This window comes from Carassius carassius, chromosome 18 (genome assembly GCF_963082965.1).
Source record: "Carassius carassius chromosome 18, fCarCar2.1, whole genome shotgun sequence".
Taxonomy (NCBI): Eukaryota; Metazoa; Chordata; class Actinopteri; order Cypriniformes; family Cyprinidae; genus Carassius; species Carassius carassius.
In genome coordinates, this window is record NC_081772.1 from 8,554,874 (window position 1) to 8,576,932 (window position 22,059).

A 22,059-nucleotide genomic window follows, 5' to 3' on the forward strand; every position below is an offset into this window, starting at 1 on the left:
AGAACACTGGTATGATATATAATACAACAGCTGCAATTTCATAAATTGTCAATGTATCTGCAGACAGCATCAAACGCACACAGTAAATAATCCACAAAAGACTACAAAAAAAAACCTCCTCTTCATTTCAGATCGCTACATCAGAATCCTCGTCTGAGAGTTCTGTACTAGCAACAATTGCATTAAAAGTCTTACAGGTTTTTGTAGATGAACATCTTCATGTGATTTTTTTCCTTTAAACCATTAACTAGTGATTTAATCCATGCATCAAATGTCAATATTCTTCATATATTTATAATGTATAAATACCTCTATCTCTCTGCCATAATTTGCTAAAATGTTGACCAACTCCATCAGCTAGTTTACATCAATGAGTGTTTTTAGAGGCATATTGCATATTTAGAGATTATGTTATGCTTTTACGTTATTTCTTTAAGTATTACATAATTTAAGTTATTAAAATATAATTGTTGTGCTTCATATTCCTGATGTGGATGCTTTGTCTTAAAAATGCTTCCTGAATACGTGTTGTTTATTTAGAGATCTCAGTGGCTGGGTAAACATTTGCTCAGCTTGTTCCGTACCTTGCTCAGTATGTGGATGATGTCACCCTCCTTTAAATCCAGCTCATCTTGGTTAGTTGCTTCATAGTGGAATGTGGCCTTACAGTATTCTTTTACTGTAGCGAGACAAGAAAAAACGAGGATGTATCTATGAGAAGCACATGTTGTAAGTGCACTTTCAATACTATCAGAAAGACGTACTAATCTATAATTTGGGTTTAGCTAATAAACAGGTGGAGGAAAACTCATGTCAGTCAGCCAGAATCACTGCAGTCAGTTATCAGTCGTTCATGTGTGGTGCATTTCCATAAATCTCCTGTCATTACTTTGGTTATCACATACAGCTTTATGTCAACCTTTCCATGAACTCACCTTTTCCTTTGCTCTCTGCTTCTTTTTCTCCCTTAGGGGGTTCAGGAGTGCTCAAAGGGGTGGTTTTTGTGGCAGATGGTAATGATGGGATTGGCTAAAATGAAGCAGAATCACAAATGGATTTACTGACACAGGAGCCACACAAACACATGCATTTGCACACTGAAAGGTACAGACTCGGAGGCAGATCAGCCACGCCTGAGTGAAAGGAATGCTGGGTAAACAATAACCATTGTTATATACGTAAAGTGTCAATGGGAGAGCATGCTAAATGTAGACTTTTACAAATCCAAAACAGGGTAAGAAACCTATAAGTATTTAGTAAATCCTTTGACCGTCACATCACAAGATGACATGTTGTAAATAACGTCCTTGCTCTTGAAATGAGATGCAGTGGATGATTCAACTGATCAGAATGACATAAAGGGATGCAAAATGTGACAAAAAAGGGAGAGTGTTTGTCTGTGTGTGTGGCCAATTTAACAACTATAGTACAATGTACACTATCATTTAAAAGTTTGGAATCAGTAAGTTTTTATTTTTATTTGTAAGAAATTAATACTTTTATCCAACAAGGACGCATTAATCAAAACTTTGCAGTAGAGACATTTAAACATTACAAAATACATCCATTTCAAATAGATGCCGAATACAAAAAATAAATAAAAATAAAATAATGTATAACACTTTTCACATAAAATATTAGGCAGCACAACTGTTTTCAGCATTGATCATAAACATGTTTCTTGAGCACCAAATCATCATATTAAATTGATTAATTGGTTTAGCTTGGCCATCACAGGAATAAATTACATTAAAAAAAAAGTTTTTTAAATGCAATATTATCACTGCTTTTACTGCATTTTTTGATCAAATAAATGCAGCCTAGGTGAGAGTAAGGGAGTTCTTCAAAACATTTAAAATCATTCAAAATCCCATATTTTTAAAAAGGTAGTGTACTACTAAGTGAAAATTAAAGGGCAAATGTAGGATGGAGTTGATTTTAATCAAGCCCCAATAATCATTATTATTCAATTATAGATATTTATATATGTGTGCGAAAAACAAAACATGACATTATGAAGAAAACTGTACATAAAAGCACAAATACATACAAAAAGTTAAGTAGTAAAAAATAAAAATAATAATATTGACAATTTTTTTTTGCCTGCCATTCATTTGTGAATTGCGTCCTATGCATTTGTAGATAACTGCATGCATTTGGGGATTGCTCCCTGTACATTTGTGAATGGCTTTCTGTGCATTTGTGGATCGCTGCGTCTATTACAAATGCACCGACCAATCGTAGCATGTTCTCTATATAGCAAATCACATCATGCTTTTCAATCTCATCCTGAAATAAATTCATTAATCTGCATTGGCTCAAATAGGAAATATAAGGCCCATAAAAATTGGTACGGTAAAAGATGTTTAAGTTGGATTTCGTTAAACCATTAGACTGTGTATCAAGTCAAATAGAGTTTTATATTTTACATTTGAAATATGAAAAAAAGTGTCAAATAATAAATAACTGGATTCCACCGCATGATAAACATGCAAGTTTGTGTAAAAGGTTAAACTGCAGTAACACAACAGAGTTTCCCAGTTTTTTAGCCAAGCTGTTTAATTGATGTTAGTAGGATGCAAGTGTCCATACAATGCAGATCCTTAAATAAATCTACTACCTCCCTGATTTGAAGCCAAATGTTGTCAGCTTTAGCGAGAATGTGCAATGATTGTTCAGCGAAATGTGGCTGTTATCTGATTGGCTTGAGCAGACGGTGGGTATAGTACAGGATGGGATTCACAAATGAATGCTGGGAAAAGTTGTGTTTGTGACATAAAAAGTTTATTTCAAAAATCTCATTTTTTATTAGTAAAAGTAACTAAGATTTATCTGTGGATCTCATTCTATTTATTTGTCAATACGTTTCATTTTGGTTCATCTCTTTAGATTTCTTTGTGGGTCATGATCTATTTATTTGGAATTATGCGAAAATTCTATCTCCATATCCAGCTGTCTGCAGATTTAACAAAAGCACAGACGGGGATATTCTGCTCTCGGTTGGAGCTGTACAGAGCACAAATGATAATAAGAGAAGTAGTTCATACCAAAACGCTTCAAAAACAGCCACTAAATAACGAAGTCCAAAAATAGAGACACATTTCCTAAAAAGGAAGGTCTCACCAAGAGACTTTCTGCCTATACGGTAAGGTCTTGAGCAATCACTGGCAAAACTTGTAGAGCAGTTAGACATATAATTACCCTTCAACGCTCCACTGCTCATGGCTATGGGAATGGGCCACACTGATTTTCATACATGCCAAGACAATTATATAATCTTATACGGCTCTATTATGTGGTAAACTGGTTTGGGGTAGAGTTCCTACTTCATCAGTACTGGCATATCTTGCACATATAACTACAGGCACACACAGGCACTTTTAATGTAATCATTTTGAATGTGACATTCACAAAACTAAAAGTTTTCCATTTAATCTGAAGTGTTTGCTGCAGTTACTGGGATGGATACTGGTCCTGCAGTAAACAGGAAGAGAGGGAAGGCAAATAAGACATTGTCCGGTGCAGAACAACACTTACTTTTTCTTTCTTTTCCTCCATTTCAGGTGGTGTTCTTTGAGAGGCTCTGAGTTTTACAGATCCCTCTCTGAATATGTTGCCAAATCCGACACCCTTAATCTTCTTTGGTTGGGCCATGACCCCGTTGCCTTGGTAAGGGGACGTGGGGCTAGTCGCTCCATCTATGCCATCTGTAAACACACGCCACTGTAAGAGTACTGCCACAACAAGCATAACAAAGTTTTGACTGCAAAAAAGTAATATGAAAAATAAACTGTGTAAACATTATTCAAATAACAGATGAAGAGGAGGATGAATTCACATAAACACAAAAGCACTACAAAAGTTATCATAAAAGCGATCCATATTTTGGAATGTTTTTGAAAGTGTCTTATGCCCATCAAGATTGCACTTATTTGATCCAAAATAAAGTATAACAATAACATTGTGAAATATTATTACAATTTAAAATAATTGTTTTATCATATATTTTATTCCTGAGATGGCGAAGCAGAGTTCTCAGCAGCCACGTATGTTGATTTGATGCTCAAAAAAGAAATTCTTGTTATTAGCAATGTTGTATACAGTTGTGATGCTTAATATTTTCACGGAAACTGTGATACATCTTTTCGGGATACTCTGGTGAATACAAAGTTCGAAAGAACAGCATTTATTTGAAAGAGAATAACATTATAAACATTCTTCCTCTCAGTAAAAGTATTATTATTATTATATAGTTTTTTTTTTTTAATCTTACTGACTCCAAACTTTTGTACAGGGGAGTACACTTGGTGGCTTTATGGAATTATATTCAAACTCTTCAGACTTCTTCAGATGGCATAGTTCCTCAGAAAACAAACAAACTAAAAGGTTGTCAACTGCAGATGCCAGGATTAGGTCTAACACCTCAAAAATACCGCGCACACACACCCTTAAACATACAAAAAACAAAAAGTGTCTGTTGAGTGTTTTCATGTAAGGACATGCCCTCTCTGTAGATATATCACAGGATGAGCTGAGAAGTACCTGGCTCGTCTGTTACATTGCTCGTCTCGGTGTCTTCAGTTGATTCTATTTCTTTGACAAAGTTGGAAGGAAAGAGTCCAGACTTCCCATTCATGCTTCCGCTCCACCAGCCCTCCTCAACCTAAAAAACACCTACAGTCAGCACTAATACAGGAACTGTCCGGTCAAACACTCATTTTCAAAGACAGTGGGTTTCAACTGGTTTCACTTCAGGACACAAATTGTACACTGGGCACCAAGTGCCAAACCAACACAGTAGCAAAATTGTTTAAGGCATACATTGCCCTACAATACTGCCCTAAAAAAGGCTTAAAAATATATACTTTTATATAATGTTTTTTTAATGTCTCTAGAATTTTAATTAGACAAATCTGCACCACAATTCCAAAGAGATTGATCAGACACACTGTCTTACACAACCAACTAAGCATTTGGTGAAGCAAGTGAAGCATTTAGCCTATGTATGCCTATTTATTGTATTTGATATATTTACTAACTATTCACAATGCATTTTATATTGTCATTTATATTTTGGGGCCAAAACCTACCATTGGAGAACCACAGATCTGATAAAGTCACAAACTAAAAATTACAAAGAAACTCCTCATTTTGCAAGAAATGGAATTAAAAAAAAGAACATCTCACCACTTTATCATCATATATCACACTGCAGCATGCATAAACCCTATTAAAGAATATTTATAACCCTTTAAATAGAGAACTAATATATTCAGCACAATTTCAAAACATTCAGTTACATTAAACACAAAAGACAGAAGCAACCGACCTCCTCAGTGATGTCAATGATATCTCCAACCTTCAGTTCCAGCTCGTCTTCATTCAGAGGCACATAATCAAACAGGACTTTGCACTGACGCTTCTTGAGCTCTGTAATGAAAACACAACAAGTCACTCTGGAACTGACCTGACACGCTTAACTAATAATGCCAGTATGCAAGGGGAACAATTCCTCCAGCTACCTGAAGAGGGCTCAGCGAGTAAAGACTAACACCTTCAGGAAGAGTCTTTATTAAACTTATATGCACACACACTCTCACACACAAACACCACACCCTGACCTTGAGATGAATCACCTGCCCTTTAAAGAGAAAAGTTTGCTTTGTTTGGTCCATATTAAGTGCCAAATTAAGACATGTTACATGTCCCTCAAAAACTCAACTGAGAAATCTATTAAATCTTCTACTGCTTGTGGATTGTGAGAAATGTCAGAAATTAGAAAAGCTTGAAATGAAAGCTGCACTGAGCAGAAGCTAAACCAAAAATACGTTATTTCCTCAAGGGTACAATGCTATTAACCTGCACAGCAGCACAGAGGAAGAGAGTAACCACATTCCACTGCTATCAGTGTTGTAGATGATTTGTTCAGCAGAAACCTTGAATGTTGGACGGCATCACAGTTGCTGTGTGTTCTGTGACAATGTTCCTATACAGCTGGAGAGGATCAAGTGGACTTCCTCTAAAATCTGAGACAGCCATACACTCAAGAATCAAGACAGAGGGAAAGAAAACAGCTTTATGAGCAAATAAGAAAGCTACTGCTGCCCACTACAGGCCAGAGTGGTCATCTGCTATATCTGCTTCTTGTGCTAAACTCTCACCAAAACACTAAATGGTGCAAGATTTTACCATATGCTGTACTATGGTTACCCATGATTATTTCCACTAGACTAAATTGAACCACCACAATATATTGACCGCATGGCCTTCATCCAAAGACGTGTCAGTAAACTTGATGTCAGCAAACTCAAACGCGCAAAATGATTTACAGGTAGAACTCATTTCTGATTGGCTACTTTTTCCACAGTGGCTAAAAAACGTGGGCTCCTTCATGACTACTATTTTTTTATTGCCGTTAATGAATCTTGGGCTGTCACAGAGACAGATGTGTGGTCCGTCAGGTAGTCGTGAAATTGTATGTGTGCTATTCTAAACAAAACAATGTTAAAGAAGAGATAAAAGCTGTTAGAATTTGAAATGAAAAAAGACGCACTCTTTTTTGAGGCTCGGGGTTGAGATTGGGGTGGCAAGCCAATTCCTCCTGCCGGGATGCCATAGGTACTGATCCTCTGTACCAGGCTCGCTACATTCCCTGATGCTCGCCGCTGTATCGGATTCTCGACTTTCACTTCCTTTTCTTTAGTCTCCTTTGACTCCTCTTTGGACTTTGGATCATCTTTTTTCACCTCCTTGATTAAAAAAAAAATTAAATATCAAATATAATATCACATATAATAGCAGTATAGCAAATCATACATCATGGTAGGAGTAATTTTATACCACAGACACAAATAAGTTTTTCCTGGAAATTTAAATAAATATGCTTTATATATGAAATAATAATATGACACTGCCTATTTTTGGAAAATCCAGTTGACGAAACACTGTACAAATAAAAGGTAATACATTATATTTAATTATTTTAACAGTTTATTTGAAACATAAAGTATGGTATAAATAGTATGGTGTCAATTATTTAGCAAAATCTGTTTGACAAATAAATAGAGAAAAAAATTATTTTCAGTAATACAATGAATAAAGCAGAATTTGAGGCTAAGTTTACATGACAACGATGTAGTCAAAACCAGAAAATTTTTCCCTTGTGTTTTTAAAAAGTTTCACATATTCACGGTGATGTTTTCAAAATGATTCGCGATTACATGTCCGCGAAAACGGCCAAAAATGCTGTATTATGTATGCTAGGCCAGTAGTTAGCACTTTAACTTTGTTAGCAAACAGTACCTGTAGGAAAGTGACGATTATGTGTTGTATATGTTGCGTCTCTGTTGTTTGTTATAATATTGGTGAAGTAAATCCAAATTTTGCTGTAGAAGCATTAGCAAACTCTTGAGCAGCAACAACAGTAAGTTACCATATAGTACACCATTGGTGTGTATGTTTGTTTGCACTTGCCTTTAAAATCGACTTGTACTGTGCATGTCTACATACTGTACCTAACATACATACATACCTAACATAACTACCAAACTACGCACATGCCTGACGTCTCAGTTTTCAAAAACTCCCATATTGGGTGTTTACACGGAAATGTTAACGTGGCATTTTTTTAAATTATGCATTTTGAAACCCGTTTTCAAAAATATGCGTTTTCATTCCCCAAACGTTTTGTCGTGCAAACGAACAGGTAAAACTCATTAAAAGTTTCCCGTTTTTGGCTGAAAACGCTGTCATGTAAACATGAACAATGGAAATGTCTGAGAGAATTCAACATCTACAAACCAAACAGCAACTGTACGTTTTGTTTATTTTGAAATCCATGTGGTTAACATTCTACATTTACATTCTTCATACTCACATCTTGTAAAACTCCAGAGAAACCACCAACTAGCACCTACTTTCACACTTTCCAAACACATGTAAATTCACCAACACCAGAGCCTCCCTCACACATTCAGAAAAAGGTGGGAAGAGAAAGACAAGAGAAACGAAAGAGTGATAAAAACTCCAGCAACTTCAGACAGCTGTGTTCTCATACACCCTGAGACTCAACCAGTTGAAACTTGCTCTGTGCTTCTCTTACTCAATGAATGCTATCTCTACTATGCTTTGTTCTAAAAAGCATATGGATATTAAAAGGTCTGAAGTATAACACTCAATACTATGAACAAGAAAAAAAGATTCATTTATTACATGTATTACACCAATGTAGGGATCAATTCAGCAATTAAATAAGAATAGTTTTAATTTCTTGAACTTTACGTAAGGTATCAATTAGAACGTAATGAAGTAGAATTAAAATGCAATTAAATTTCTTTTACAATTTCAAGTGTGGTTTTAAATCAAATTTCTCCATATAAATTACCAATAAACATGTCAGTATAAACAATATATGGGGTGTTTTAACCCAGACTCATGAAATGATTTAAAGTAGTAAGATGTATTTGCAGTGATTGTATGGTGAAATCAAAATCTGATACTTAAAATTTGAAATAACAGGAATTCAAAGGTTAATAAATTAATTATAAATAAATCATGCAATCATTTCACGTGGAAAACTTTAAATCAATTTAATCAAAAATTTGTTTAAAATATTAATTTATAAATCTCAGAACACTTTGCATTTGCTTTATTTAGTTTACATTAATCTCATCCAACCAAAAAACTACCATGGTTTTTGGAACACGCTACTGTTGTTTTTGGTTAATAACATGACATTATTTGAAGTACACTTTAATCCTATGGTGATTATTCAGTGCTATGTAATACATCAAAGTACCATAGCATTTTCATAGCACTGCCTATACTGCATAGACAGGGTTTGGGTTTGAGAGAAAGGCATGTGGAGTAGTGCTCTTTTTTTCCTGGCAGCCCCGATGCAGAATGGAGAATGCCAGAATCTACATCCGCTCCAAACTTCCTGAATGAAAAGCTGACAAAGAAATTCCTTTTTGAAACTCCCCGCTTGATAACTAATTTGAGGTCAGATTTCCTAACCTTTTAAAGCTCCTGGTTTTCTTAAAATATAAACCTAAATAAACAAATAAACTGACAATGAACTGATAAGCTGCTACTAAATATTGTAGACACTTAATTTTCTGTAAAGTTGCTTTGCAACGATTTGTATCGTAAAAAGCGCTGTACAAATAAATTTGAACTGAAATAAACAAATAAATGAAAAACTATATACTAAAGTACTATTACAGACAGAAGTGTCTAGGTTTATTTCAGTGGGTTTTGTGATGCATCTAGAGCACATGATCTTCACATGTGCAGAGAAGACACTCCTATCTTAGTAAAAACGATACTAATCCTGTCTGAACCAGTACATGAAATTACAGATGTCTTCAGTTAAAGTGTGTAAAATCACAAAAATAAAACTGTGAAAAAGTAAATAAATAAATAAAAATAAAATCTTCAAAACACAATGTTCTCAATGCACAATTCCAGAAAATGAACTTAACACAATAAAATAGTGTAGTTTGTGTAAAAACTTTTCTGTCTATGGTTTTCCTATAGGTGCTATTTCAATCCTGTGCTATGTGTGATCTGTCTGGTGATTCAGTAAAACAGGCAATCAAATCCAGTGCCACGTTATGAGAAACTGAATGAACAGAAAACCACCTAAAGACAAAACATTACCAGCAACACGTCTTCCAGACACAACAAGCTCAAGATCTTTTTTAGAAACAAACTGACTGACAGACAAACTAAAATGAGCTCCTTACCTGCTCAATTTCCATGTTCTTGTCCTCACTATCAAGTGCTGACTATCAAATTTTTCCAGGATCAAAGTTCAGTTAAGGGAGTGGAAGATTCCCTCACACCCTACTAAAGGATCTTCGCAAGGAAGCAAAACCAATAATTTCCTGCCTTTGACAAGATTTGCCATTACAACGGACTTTAATGTGGGTTTCCTCATGTGGCCTCAGGAACAATTCAAAACACTAATTAAGAGGTACACAAACTGAAGATGTGATTGCAATACTTGCAATATTGCAATACTTCCTTTCTGTTAACTCTTTTGGCCAACTACAAGGCTTTTTGGCTTCAATTATTTCCTTACAATCCCTTACATAAAGCCAATATATTAAATGACATAAAAAATGAAAAAATAAAATAAAAATCTTGAAATTACCTTTACAAAGTTGTCCGGGAAAAGGCCTCGTTTCCCGTTGAGGTCTCCTTCCATCCATCCCTCTTCCTCAATTCGTCGCACGTTTCTGATCACATCTCCGAGCCTGAGGGTCAACTCATCTTCTTGGAGGGCTTCATACTCATGCTCCACCACCACCTCGACTGCAAGGAGAAAACACAGTCATCCTGAGACTGTGATCTAATAAAGGCTGTTCGTGACACGATGGCACAGATATTTAAAGGGTTAGTTCGGCCAAAAATGAAAATTAAGCCATAAATTACTCACCCTGAAGTCATCCTAGGTGTATATAATTTTCTTTCAGCACTGGTGGGTGAACTCAGAGGCCTTCTATAGCTAATTGATACATCTTTGTAAGAAAAATATCCATATTCAAAATGTAAAAATCACTTTAATCTAGCTTGCGCTCACAGTTGTAAACTAAGCAGTTCCGGGGGAATGACGTATGAGCTTTGCGTGAATGCGCCGCTCAGATGTAATGCACGTGGAAACGCAGCGGAGAGATTAAAACAAAACAACGGTCACTAATTAGAAGTACAAAACGAGGATTTGTAAAGAATGTTGGAGGATTTTTATATAAACCAAGAGGAGACCGATTTTCCTTTGCTAAATTAAGGAAACTTTGCTTTCTTTGCTCCTGTTAACAAACGTTAGTTTTCACGAGACTCACCGGCGCATGTGCAACGCTGACCTCATGTCATTCCCCCCAGAACTGCTGCTTCCATTTTACAACAGTGAGCACAAGGTCGATTAAAGTGATTATTACATTTTGAACATAGATATTGGATGAGCTTTTTATTAAACTTCTCATGGAACGATGGAGTGCAACACCCGCTAAATTGCATCAAACTGCTTGAAAGATCACAGACAATTTTTAAAATAACTTTGACTGGATTCGTATGAAAAAAGAAAGTCATATACACCTAGGATGACTTCAAGGTAGTGTTGTCACGGTACCAAAATGTCAGTATTCGGTACCGATACCAGTGAAAATCCACGGTTCTCGGTACCAATTTCGAACCAAAACACAAAAATATTCTAATTAAAAAAAGAAAAAACACTTTTTATCACTAAAAATAAAAACAATGCCATTCTTTATACTTATTTACAATTATGTTTAAAGTTTTTCTACAAGTAATATAATTATGAAAAACAGTAAACAGGTTTCACCCAAATTTAATTTGTCTTTTAAATAATGATTTTTTTTATACCCATTTTTTATAAATTTGCTATTAAAATTAAAACATGGAAGAAATATTGTGGGATTTATTTCTTTAAAAAATAAAGTTTTATTAACTTTTTCAATAGTAGTAGCAGTATCACATACATTCTACTAAACAATAGTAATATTCCTAGCACAATGCCTTTATGTAAAAATGAACTTATTTTGACGGGCTACTTTTATTTTGACACTGGTATTACTCAAATTAAAAGGTAAAATGCTTCTGAAGTGACTCAGAACAGTTCTGGTGATGTAGTTGATGTATTTATGTCCTCATTGAGATGGCATATGCTGAAATTACTGCAAGCGTCACCCGCTTCAGTCTATGCAGTAAACTAACCCGCAAGTTTCTGCCACTCATTCATTCACACAGAGACGCGCAGAACATGCAGGATTCATATTTCAACCAACTTTTGCGGCTTACCATTTACAGATACTGGTCCATACGGAGATTTGATTTGATTAATTTATGATAACTTTGACAAATTCCGTGACTGTCCATATTAAAATGTAAGTTTCATTTTCATGACTGGATTTTGAGATTCTGTCTGCGTTTTCTGCTTCGCGGAAATCATAGCGCTGTATGCATCAAGAACCGGGTTGACCGGGTCCTCGGTACCACCGGTACTTAAAGAAACCTGTTACCGTCACATTTTCATTTTTTAAGTACCGACTTGGTACCGAAGTACCAGGTCTGTTGACAACACTACTTCAAGGTAAGTAATTTATGGGCTAATTTTCATTTTTGGGTGAAGTAACCCTTTAAGTTACTTAACAAGGAGGTACAGTAAAAAGCAGGGCCTTTTCACAACACATACAAACTGATAAAGCAAAACAAATCCAGAAGTTAGTTAATGGTTTATATGCACAACAACTCATCCATTTGCATTGACACATACATTGAAACTTATATTGTTATATACATTTTCAAATAAAAGGAATAGTTCACACAAAAAAACCCTAAATCACCATCCCCTGCTTTCAAATGGAGCGGCATTTAATAGACAGAGCCGTAGATCAATGACAAGCTACGCAATATTGCGTAGCTTGTCAGTGATCTACAGCTCTGTCTATTAAATGCCGCTCCATTTAAAAGCAAGTGATGGCGATTTAGCGCTAATCAGGGAACCAGATTTACTGACTAGATGCGCATGATCATATCGTTAGATATATCGCCCAGCCCTAATTTATATATGTCTTGGCCTCCATCTTCTCCAAAAACCACCATAAAGGTATGACCTATTTCATATTGTATGTTGTTAGAAGTACTGATTAATTACTTTGATGATTTTCTTGAATTTTTTTCTCACTTCTGATCATATACATGCCTACAATGTGTCGAAAGTTAAATGTGTTGTGGAATTTACAATATTGCTATTACAAACTCATTTTATGATTATTTTATTTGTTAGTAATGCAAGTATTAATGTTAAAGAGCCAGAAACGCACAGCTTATAGACAATGTTTTAGTCAAATATAAGTTTGTTCACAAGGACATATCATTTCAACAGCAAGAAGAGCACTTCAAGCACTTCAAGCACTTTTTCAATGACTTTGGAATGACCATTTCCAATTAAAGTGGTGTCCATCAAGTTTCAGGCAAACAACAACTACAATGTCGAAGCGATGTGCATTTCCTCTGCTACCAATCACTACCACAGACACCCAGACACAAACATCTCCCAACCATTTCCAGAGTCTTTGGAAATTGTCCCATGTTAGACAATGCCTTAGGAAAAGTGCTAAATCTGGCTGTGAGAGTCTGAGAAGAATGTGATTAGCTGCATACGCACACAGCACTTCTGTTGACAAAGGTTATTTACACAGCTATGCCAGACATAGCAGAAACTTCTCATGGAAAACACAGGGAAGAGGTCAGCGTGTTTGACAGGATCTCATCCCCACCTTATCTGGTTATGTCGGTGTACAGTATTTCTACAAACAAGTATGTGACAGTTGTAACCATCAATGATTTCAGAATTCCATGTGCAGCCCGCATTTTCTGGGGAATTCTTTTTGTAGCATCTGTTGAGAGGTGCAAAATAAACCAGTTTAGGCCAACATGATGATGAAAAATCTGTTATACCTCCTTCACACTGATTTTATCGGTGTAATGAAGGTCACTTGTAGCTGCTGGATTTCCTATTGTTATCGTGTGCTGTGTAACTCATCATAGTTTTGAAAACCTGAATCCAAATGAGTTGCGTTGGCGGTTAAGAAATATGTTCTGGTTTTGACATAGAAGCAGTTTTCTTGCTGCTAAACCTGGATTCATACAAAATGCAGAAATGTATATTAGAGTATAATAAAGCTGTCGCAATATCCTATTTTCACTACATGATTATTGTGGCCAGAAGAATTCACAATAATATTATTATTGTCTTAGGGCTGTCAGTAGATTAACAATTACTTGCTACAATAAACTCCTAATTTGCTGCTTAATAAGAGTTAGTAAAGTAGTTGGTAAGTTTAGGTATGTGGTAGGATTAAGGGATCTAAAATATTACCATGCAGAATAAGGCATCAATATGTGCTTTTTAAGTACTAATAAACAACCATTATGCTAGTAATATGTTAATATACATGTTAATAAGCAACTAGTCCAAAGTGAGAAAATATTGGCAGACATTAAGCTGCATTCACACACAAGGCTCCGTGTGACGAGTGGGGCGGGGCCGAGGGACATGGGAGCGAGGCCGGTGGAGTGATTGGAGATGAACTACACCTGTTCGACCCGCCGGTCTCGAGGCCCATGGAGGAGATGGAAGGATATAAAACTGGAGCGACGACAGTGAAGGACGAGAGAGGACCAGGCCTGGGCTTTTAGTTGTGTTTTGATTTTTATTTGAGCGCACCAGTCATCCGTGAGGGGCTGGTGCGCGGTTTTGTGTTTATTTTGTTATTAAAATGTTTTTGATTGTCCGCCGGTTCCCGCCTCCTTCTTCCCGACGATTAGGAAGTTATATCATTACAGTGGTGCCGAAACCCGGGAGAAGGAGGGACGCGCTGCTGAAGATCCCTCGCCGCTGTGGTGAATCCGCGGTGCCAACGAGCAGGCGAGGAGTGTGCCGCCATGGACGCTCGAGGCGGTGGGCTGGAGCGAGTTGCCGGGGACGGGCGAGCTCGCTACCGGCCGCCCACGATGTGGAGAGACGGCTGCCGTCCGTGAGGGAGCAGACGAGTCGGCGCCGTTCGCCAGGTGGCAGGAGCCTGCTGCCATCCGCCGGAATGGGGAGGAGCAGGGAACGGGGGACTCCTGCCGGCTGCCCAAAACCGGAGGAGCCGTCGCCGTCCACCGGGCGGCGGAGGAGTGTCGTGCCGTCCGCCGAGGGCCGTCCAGTGCCACCGCCAGGCACCGCGGAGGAGATCGCCCAGCTGGTGGAGGGCCAAGCAGCGGTGCGTCTGGGAACCGGAATTTTTTTTTTTTTTTTTCCTCTCTCCCCTCTCTCGTCTCTGTCGCTCCTCCTTCCATCTCCTTTTCTCTCGCCTCGTCTGTCCTACCCCCAGGTTCCCGCAGGTCCCCGTGAGCGGCCCCCCCGGCGGGAGGGGGGGGGGGGGGGGAGTAGAGCGCAGTCTCGGGAGTACCCCTGGCCTGCGAGGGGCGATGGGGGTATGTGACGAGTGGGGCGGGGCCGAGGGACATGGGAGCGAGGCCGGTGGAGTGATTGGAGATGAACTACACCTGTTCGACCCGCCGGTCTCGAGGCCCATGGAGGAGATGGAAGGATATAAAACTGGAGCGACGACAGTGAAGGACGAGAGAGGACCAGGCCTGGGCTTTTAGTTGTGTTTTGATTTTTATTTGAGCGCACCAGTCGTCCGTGAGGGGCTGGTGCGCGGTTTTGTGTTTATTTTGCTTTATTAAAATGTTGTTGATTGTCCGCCGGTTCCCGCCTCCTTCTTCCGGATGAATATGAAAGGTTTTATCATTACACTCTGATTCTGGAAAATACCCAGAACTACCAAATTCGATTCCAGCATTAGACCCTAGTGGGAAAGCCCTAGCAGTGTGTGAATAATCAAAAAAATCAATATGCTACAACAGTTTTCTATTTTTTATAGAAACTCTGTGGAAAAAAAGCTATATATAAAAGTTACATCGCTCAAATTTCATACTTCATTTGCATCTTACACAGCTACACTTGACTAAAGGATCTCATAAGGGACAGATGGCACAAGGTCAAGAATCTTACAGCTCTCTGGGAAGTAAATTTTAGACAATAGATAACCAAGTACCCAACTCAAACCTTTATGAGCAAATGCCAAACCGTGTGCCGTCATCCGTCGTCTTTGATTGAAATCTAAGGCCACTGTCTGTTTTTAACACTGTGTGAAAACAGACATTGTCTCTTCCTCTTCTTGTTGATGCAGTTTGCAAAAGACAAAGTTACATACAGTATAATGTCAAACCACCATAAATTGTGGCTAGGTTTTGCTTCTAATGTAGCCTTGACCACATTTCCATTCGGGGGGAGAACTTCCAAATTAAGATGAACTCCAAATGAACTCACTCAAAAAGCATCTTAATCACATCATCGAGTATTTAAAATGTATATCTTTTATGTTGTATGTTGTGCTGTTATTGCAAAGAACACCGGTCAGTTGTGAAATGCAGAGGTTAACTGAGGTCAGGATTTTGGAAACTGAAAGTGTCTAGTAAAACAACAATATGGCTGCTTCGTGAATCCCATGTTTCAAGGGCAGTTTGCTGACTTAGCCTCTCTGCTTTCGTCTGCCGAAGCATTCTGATTTAAAAGAAAGCTTTGCAGAAATTGTCAATGACATAGTTGGCCGACTTGGCGTGAGTGTCAGGAGCAGATCTTGAGCCTTTGACTCTGCTTTAATTTGCTCTTATTCCCCACACCGCCATTTAGAAAAGAAAACGGATTAGGTCATTTACTACGATGCATTCTGATTGCCAAATTCTCTTAAAGTTTTGCTTACAACACTATTCAAAAGTTGCCAGCTCATCGGAATAAACCGGGTCAGTGAAGTAACACAAAAGACTAAAGAGAGAAGGAAATAATTATGGCCTTGAGTCCAAGAACCAAGGCATTAAAGGACTGTTTATGTTTTATCCAACAAGTAAAACAATCTCTGAAATTACCTCTCAAACTAATTTCCATAGGTGGAGCTGAAGATAAATGCTCCTTGTTTATTCTTAACTCTAGAAACTGAAAAAGAGCTGAGAAACAAGCGCTAGAAAGCTTTCGCTGTATAGTTTTTAAGGAACAGTTCATTAATTAATGAAAATTATTATTATCTGTTATTTTCACATTTTTTAAAAAACAAATCTTCACATCACATTCACATTTTTCTTCAGTTTGTTTTGTGTTCCATGAAAATAAAAAACAACTGCATATGGGGTTGGAACAACATGAGCAAATATTACTTTATTATTTCATAATATTATAATTTTTTTATATTTAATTTGGGTGAACGATTCCTTGAAATTACAGTCGGGCAATGCAAATTATGATAACTTTGATCATTAGCATCTTTAGGTCATTTAACACAATGTCTATAATCCTGTTTTTTTTTTTTTTTTTTACCAGTTTCCAGATTTTTAATAAACCATCTGATGCATAATGCACATAGAAGAGTTGTCAGAAGTTTGCGATATTTACGCTTCATTTGTGTCTGTTCAACTTTTCATAGACTACTGACCACTTGAACATTGCTACCTTACTCCAGTATTATTAATTTATAAAAATCGTGAAAAAATAAATAAATAAAACTATTTATCTCTATTTTACTATAATTATTTATCTCTATTTTACTATAATTTTTGCCTCCCTGGCATGTACACTCTTTGTTTCTGAGTTTGACATTTTCAAGACTTTCAATGTTATCTGTACAACCTTTCTGTACCTGACATATTTATATAAAAATAATGAATGAAATAAACAAACACAACAAGGGTTGATTACTTAACATTCATGTCAGAACAAATGGGAGGCTCTTGGCCTGGTGTTTCTGTCTATAGTCAAAAGTCAGACTATGCAAGACTAATTAGATAGGGGTGTGCACGGATAGTCGAACATTCGAATATTCGTTCTGCTCTAATTATTCGATAAATAAAAATGATATTCGAATTTCGCAAAGAAAAAAAAAAAAAAAACACAATAAAACCTAATTTGGTCACTTTCTGTGATTCTCCACGGCATATTTGAAGCTGTATGCAAGCAAAAAATAATTAATGAATGAATAATGGGCCGTTCACAAATCGCGCCTAAAAACGCGTAAAAAACGCTAGGCGCGCCGCTTTCTCCTTTTTTCCAAAGTGCTTGGGCAGAAGCGCTCCATGAGGCGTCTGCCGTTGCTAAGCAACAATGACGCGATTTATCCATGAAGACATAGAAATTTCAGCAAAGGATAAATGGATTTGCAGCACAAAATAAACGCTTATTTATTTCAAAATGGCAATCCGTATACAGCTATGATCAGCTGTTCCTTCATCTTGGCTGAGCTTTCAACGTTGTTACGGGAAAGGATGAAGCTGATAAGTAAGTTATTGTCACATGACCCGCGGTGCGGTTGCAGCAATCTGAAAAGTTTAGATGTTTTTAACTCGATGCGGTGTGGAGGCGGCTGGAAAAAACGGGCACGTCGCACCTCGTGCGCATCGCGGCAGCGTCGCTTCCATTATGAGCGCGTATACCGCGCGCCTACATTGGAAATAACGAACTTGAGCGCGCAAAAGACACGATATGTGAAAGGCCCCTAAGAACTGCGGTCTTCTACAGTACTTCAAATATGCCATGGAGAATCACAGAAAGTGCCCGAATTCAAGAACATTGTTGCGGCATCTCTCAAGCAACGAATAAACACCGCTAACTTGGAGAATGCAGTGAAAACTCCTCTTCTCGCGTCCACCCTAGACCCTCGGCACAAACATCTCAGGTTTCTCGATGAAAACATGAGCGAAGACAAAAAAAACTTTTTTGAACATTATCAGAACATTTTCCTTGATGCGAGTTTTTTTTTTTTGCTTTTAATCTGTACTTTTGTTTGTTTGCACGCATTGTTAAAGGTTTTCAACTACAAAACACCATGTGTAATGTTCAAGCTTATTGTGTGTAAGCTTGTTCAAAATGACGGAAACAATAAGTGTTGCTGAAAAATAACGTCTGTCTCATTAAACTTAATTTAAATAAACGAATATTCGAATATTCGTTTTTTGTGAGCTCAAATATTCGAATGTGATATTTGCGGAAAACGCCCATCCCTATAATTAGACACAGAACAATGACTCCACGGTAAATTCTAGCTATGATTCTAAAACGTCCTTGATTCAATCTGAACATAAATAAAAGTAGCATGAAGATGCTCTATAAAAAAAAAAAAAAAAAAAATGCTGTTAAAACCTCAAAATTCCACAGAAAAAAAAAATTCAGAGCATATGTTCACTGTAGAAGCACAAGCCAGGCGAGTCATGTGTGGCGTGAATCGGAGAAAGAGGTCAAACGTTAAATAGGTCAATGGTTTAATAAAATAAAATTACTACACTAAACAAAACAATATGTGACTGGAGTTTGGAGGAAATAGAGCAACTAATATGGGACATTTCATTTCTCACAGTGCCCTCAAGCAGTTTGAACTGAGCGAATCAAGACCCTTGGTTGCCTTGACACACACACACACACACACACACACAGTAAATAAACTAGTCCTCATTTCAAGATTTGAACTTTACACAGGAAGGAATACTTATACCAACCAGAAAGGAAGTTCCTGCAGAACTTCAAGAAAGAGGGTTTTTCCAACAAAAATTATGAGGGCCTTTTGACTAGAGTGAAATATGGCGACAGCTTTCAAGATCTTGGTTCAAGATCAAGTTTTTCTTTTTTTCAATTTTTTGTTTTTCTTTTTTTGAAAGGACCATTATTTTGTCTCCATTTTTGAGCTAATCTGCTCCTCCTCAAAGTCATTCATGAAGCTGCATCGTTTTTGGGTTCTCCAAGCAAAACTTTTTCTTGGGATGCTTTCACATCTCTAGTTCGGTTCATTTGGTCTGAACCAAGGAAAAACAATTATACATTGTAGCATTTTTCAGCTTTTTTGGTTCCTTTTCATACCACACTGATTGCTTTGGTCCGAACCAGTTGAAACGAAACCAAAATGCAGTCACATGACAACATCCACATCACTCATTGGCCATGACATATTTCCTAAACTGCTTTTCGATTGGTCAGAATTTACATGCGGGAAAATTCCAACATAAGAGGAAAAGCCAGCAAACAACACGGAGACAACACAACTATGGAGAGACGACTGCGCGGGCTAGTTTTGTCCCTGGCCATAATCTAGCCTATTACATTGTTTGTATACACCACAATATGCAAACAATACATTTCTATAAGGAAGCACGGATGTGGCTTGAAAACAACGTTCTAATGCACTGCAAACGGCGAGCGGGCATCGCTCGTAACTTCAAGCGGAGGCGTGCATTAATTCTTCTTAACTCTGACATGCTCATGGTCATCTGACCAAATTTCTATGAGGTTCCGCACCTCCTCATTACTCCAAGTTTGTCCATGAGCTGCCATGCTAAAGTGCAAACTGTCAACAAACACTTCCTCATCCCATAATCCACAGCGCAGCTGACTACTACAGCTGGTTTAGTCCAAAAATGATCAGTACTTTGTGCAGTTGGGTCTGTTCGAGGTCGGATCACGTTCTCACCACAAACGAACCGCTCCAGAGTTCGTTTGAAAGCGTACCGAGACCACCTCTTCAAGCAGGTCTCGGTACGCTTGTTTGGTCCACCTTTGGTGCGCACCCGAGTGCGATTGCTGCTTTCTCACCTGCCCAAAAGAACCGCACCAAAGGGGGAAACTAACTCTGGTACGATTCAACTGAACTAAATGAGGCAGGTGTGAAAGCACCCTTAGGTTCAGAGTTCCAAAGTTTAGACCACAGAGAAAATCTGGGATTCTTAATCATGTCAGTCAAACACAATCAAACATAAGATTATTAAACATACTTCAGGGGTCAACCAGAGTCCTTTCTTTAAAATCACTTGATAAAATATCTAGAAGTACAGTAGTCAGCATGTAGGGAGAGGCTGCTGAAATTCCTCACATATTTTCAGCCTTTCGCATGATGTCAAGAGCTGTGTTTGACATGTTGACAGAACAGGTTCTATTTTTGTTTTCTATAAAAATACTGAATTATTATTTTCATGCATCGGTTATTATTATTAATAGGCCTTCACTATGACATCTGCATTCTTGTGAAATTACTTTGGACTTGAATGGATGAATTAACACAATATTATCTCATGCTGTAGTATTGAAGAGATGTTCTGCAAATAAAAGAAATCCTTTTTTTTTTTTTTTTCTCATTTGAAAAATTATTTAATCTGTGACTCAAAGTATGGAATATGATCCGAACCGTGAATTTTGGGATATGTTGCACCCCTACTCTCTTGACTTGTTGTGTGAAGGAAAAATCAAATCACAGAATTTTTGATCATGCTGATTTGTCCGCAGTGACGTTCAGCTGATGTCTCTTTTATTCCAGCTAGATGCATTTATTTTGTGCTACCAAAATCTGGAGAATGCAACCTACACAGGTTATAAAGTGCACTGCTAATCACATAAAAGTTTTTAGGCCACCCTTTAATTGTTAAACAACATGACAAGGCCATCTGTTGAGCAGATTCCCACATGAGGGGAAAACAGATCAGTGTTTAAGATCCACACTGAAACCAGAGATCAGTGTGAAATATTCACCTATTGTCATTTTGCATTGTTTCCCACACATAGACTTGGGCGGGCAGCCCAGGTATATTAAAGGGGTCCTATTATGCTTTTGTAATTTTTTAATTTTAGACAGTACTGTGTAGTGTGTATGTTTGGGCAAAAAAAGATCTATGAAGTTACAAATCCCAAAGTCCACTCCAAAGGTAGATATTTAATTTATTCAAGAACTACAATGAACGGCTCGTTTGGACTACAGCGTTGAAATAAATTCCGACCTACGGAAATTCAAATGGTTGGGCAACTCTCTACATTGCGAGTAAATCACTCACATATAAGACAAAATCTTCACTCTGGGCGACTAAATGATGTCTAATATTAGCCAATGGCTAATCAATTCTCAGATTTTACTCGCCAGTATGTGAGTTGGAGGCTAACTATAAGTTTAGCTCAGATAAATGTTCACACGCCGAACACTCTCTGACTGAGCGCTTTATAGTTTCTCTCTCCTTCAAGTGATCTGTGATAATTCTCAGTTCATCTCAATGGATGCACAGTGCACCTGTGTTTGACGTACCGTAAACTCTACTGTAAAGGCTCACTACTCGCCGTCGCTTTGTTGAGAGCAGAGAGAGCGAGAGAGTCTTACATACATGCAGAATTGACGCGCTACATGTAAACGATAAACTTTGTTGTATTTTCCTGTTAAAATAACGGACTTCCTATGATTTTATTTCAGCTTTTAAGAACTGTCGGATTTCCGGAAGTGGGCGGAGCTAATGCACAAACAGTAATCTCATTGGCATTTTTTTTAACAGAAATACAGAATGACCAACAAAGCACCACCACCAGTCCAGTTAAAATGTTCAGTTAAAATATCTATGCATTCACACATGGTTTTCGCCATGTCCAAGAAATGCTGTTTTTAATAAATTGCAGACAGTAAAATATTGGACAAC

At 37.6% G+C, this 22,059-nt stretch overlaps 1 protein-coding gene across 1 annotated transcript in view; it reads right to left on the bottom strand.

The window, feature by feature from the left end:
* Positions 1-22,059, bottom strand: part of LOC132092868 (CD2-associated protein-like) — a 46,050-nt gene that overhangs the window by 20,259 nt on the left and 3,732 nt on the right. The window contains exons 2-8 of the mRNA XM_059499290.1: positions 10,157-10,317; positions 6,554-6,749; positions 5,330-5,430; positions 4,543-4,663; positions 3,538-3,707; positions 936-1,029; positions 585-679 (exon numbers count right to left, since the gene is read on the bottom strand). Of these exons, the coding sequence (XP_059355273.1) occupies positions 585-679; positions 936-1,029; positions 3,538-3,707; positions 4,543-4,663; positions 5,330-5,430; positions 6,554-6,749; positions 10,157-10,317 (938 nt within the window). The remainder of the gene's footprint in view (positions 1-584; positions 680-935; positions 1,030-3,537; positions 3,708-4,542; positions 4,664-5,329; positions 5,431-6,553; positions 6,750-10,156; positions 10,318-22,059) is intronic.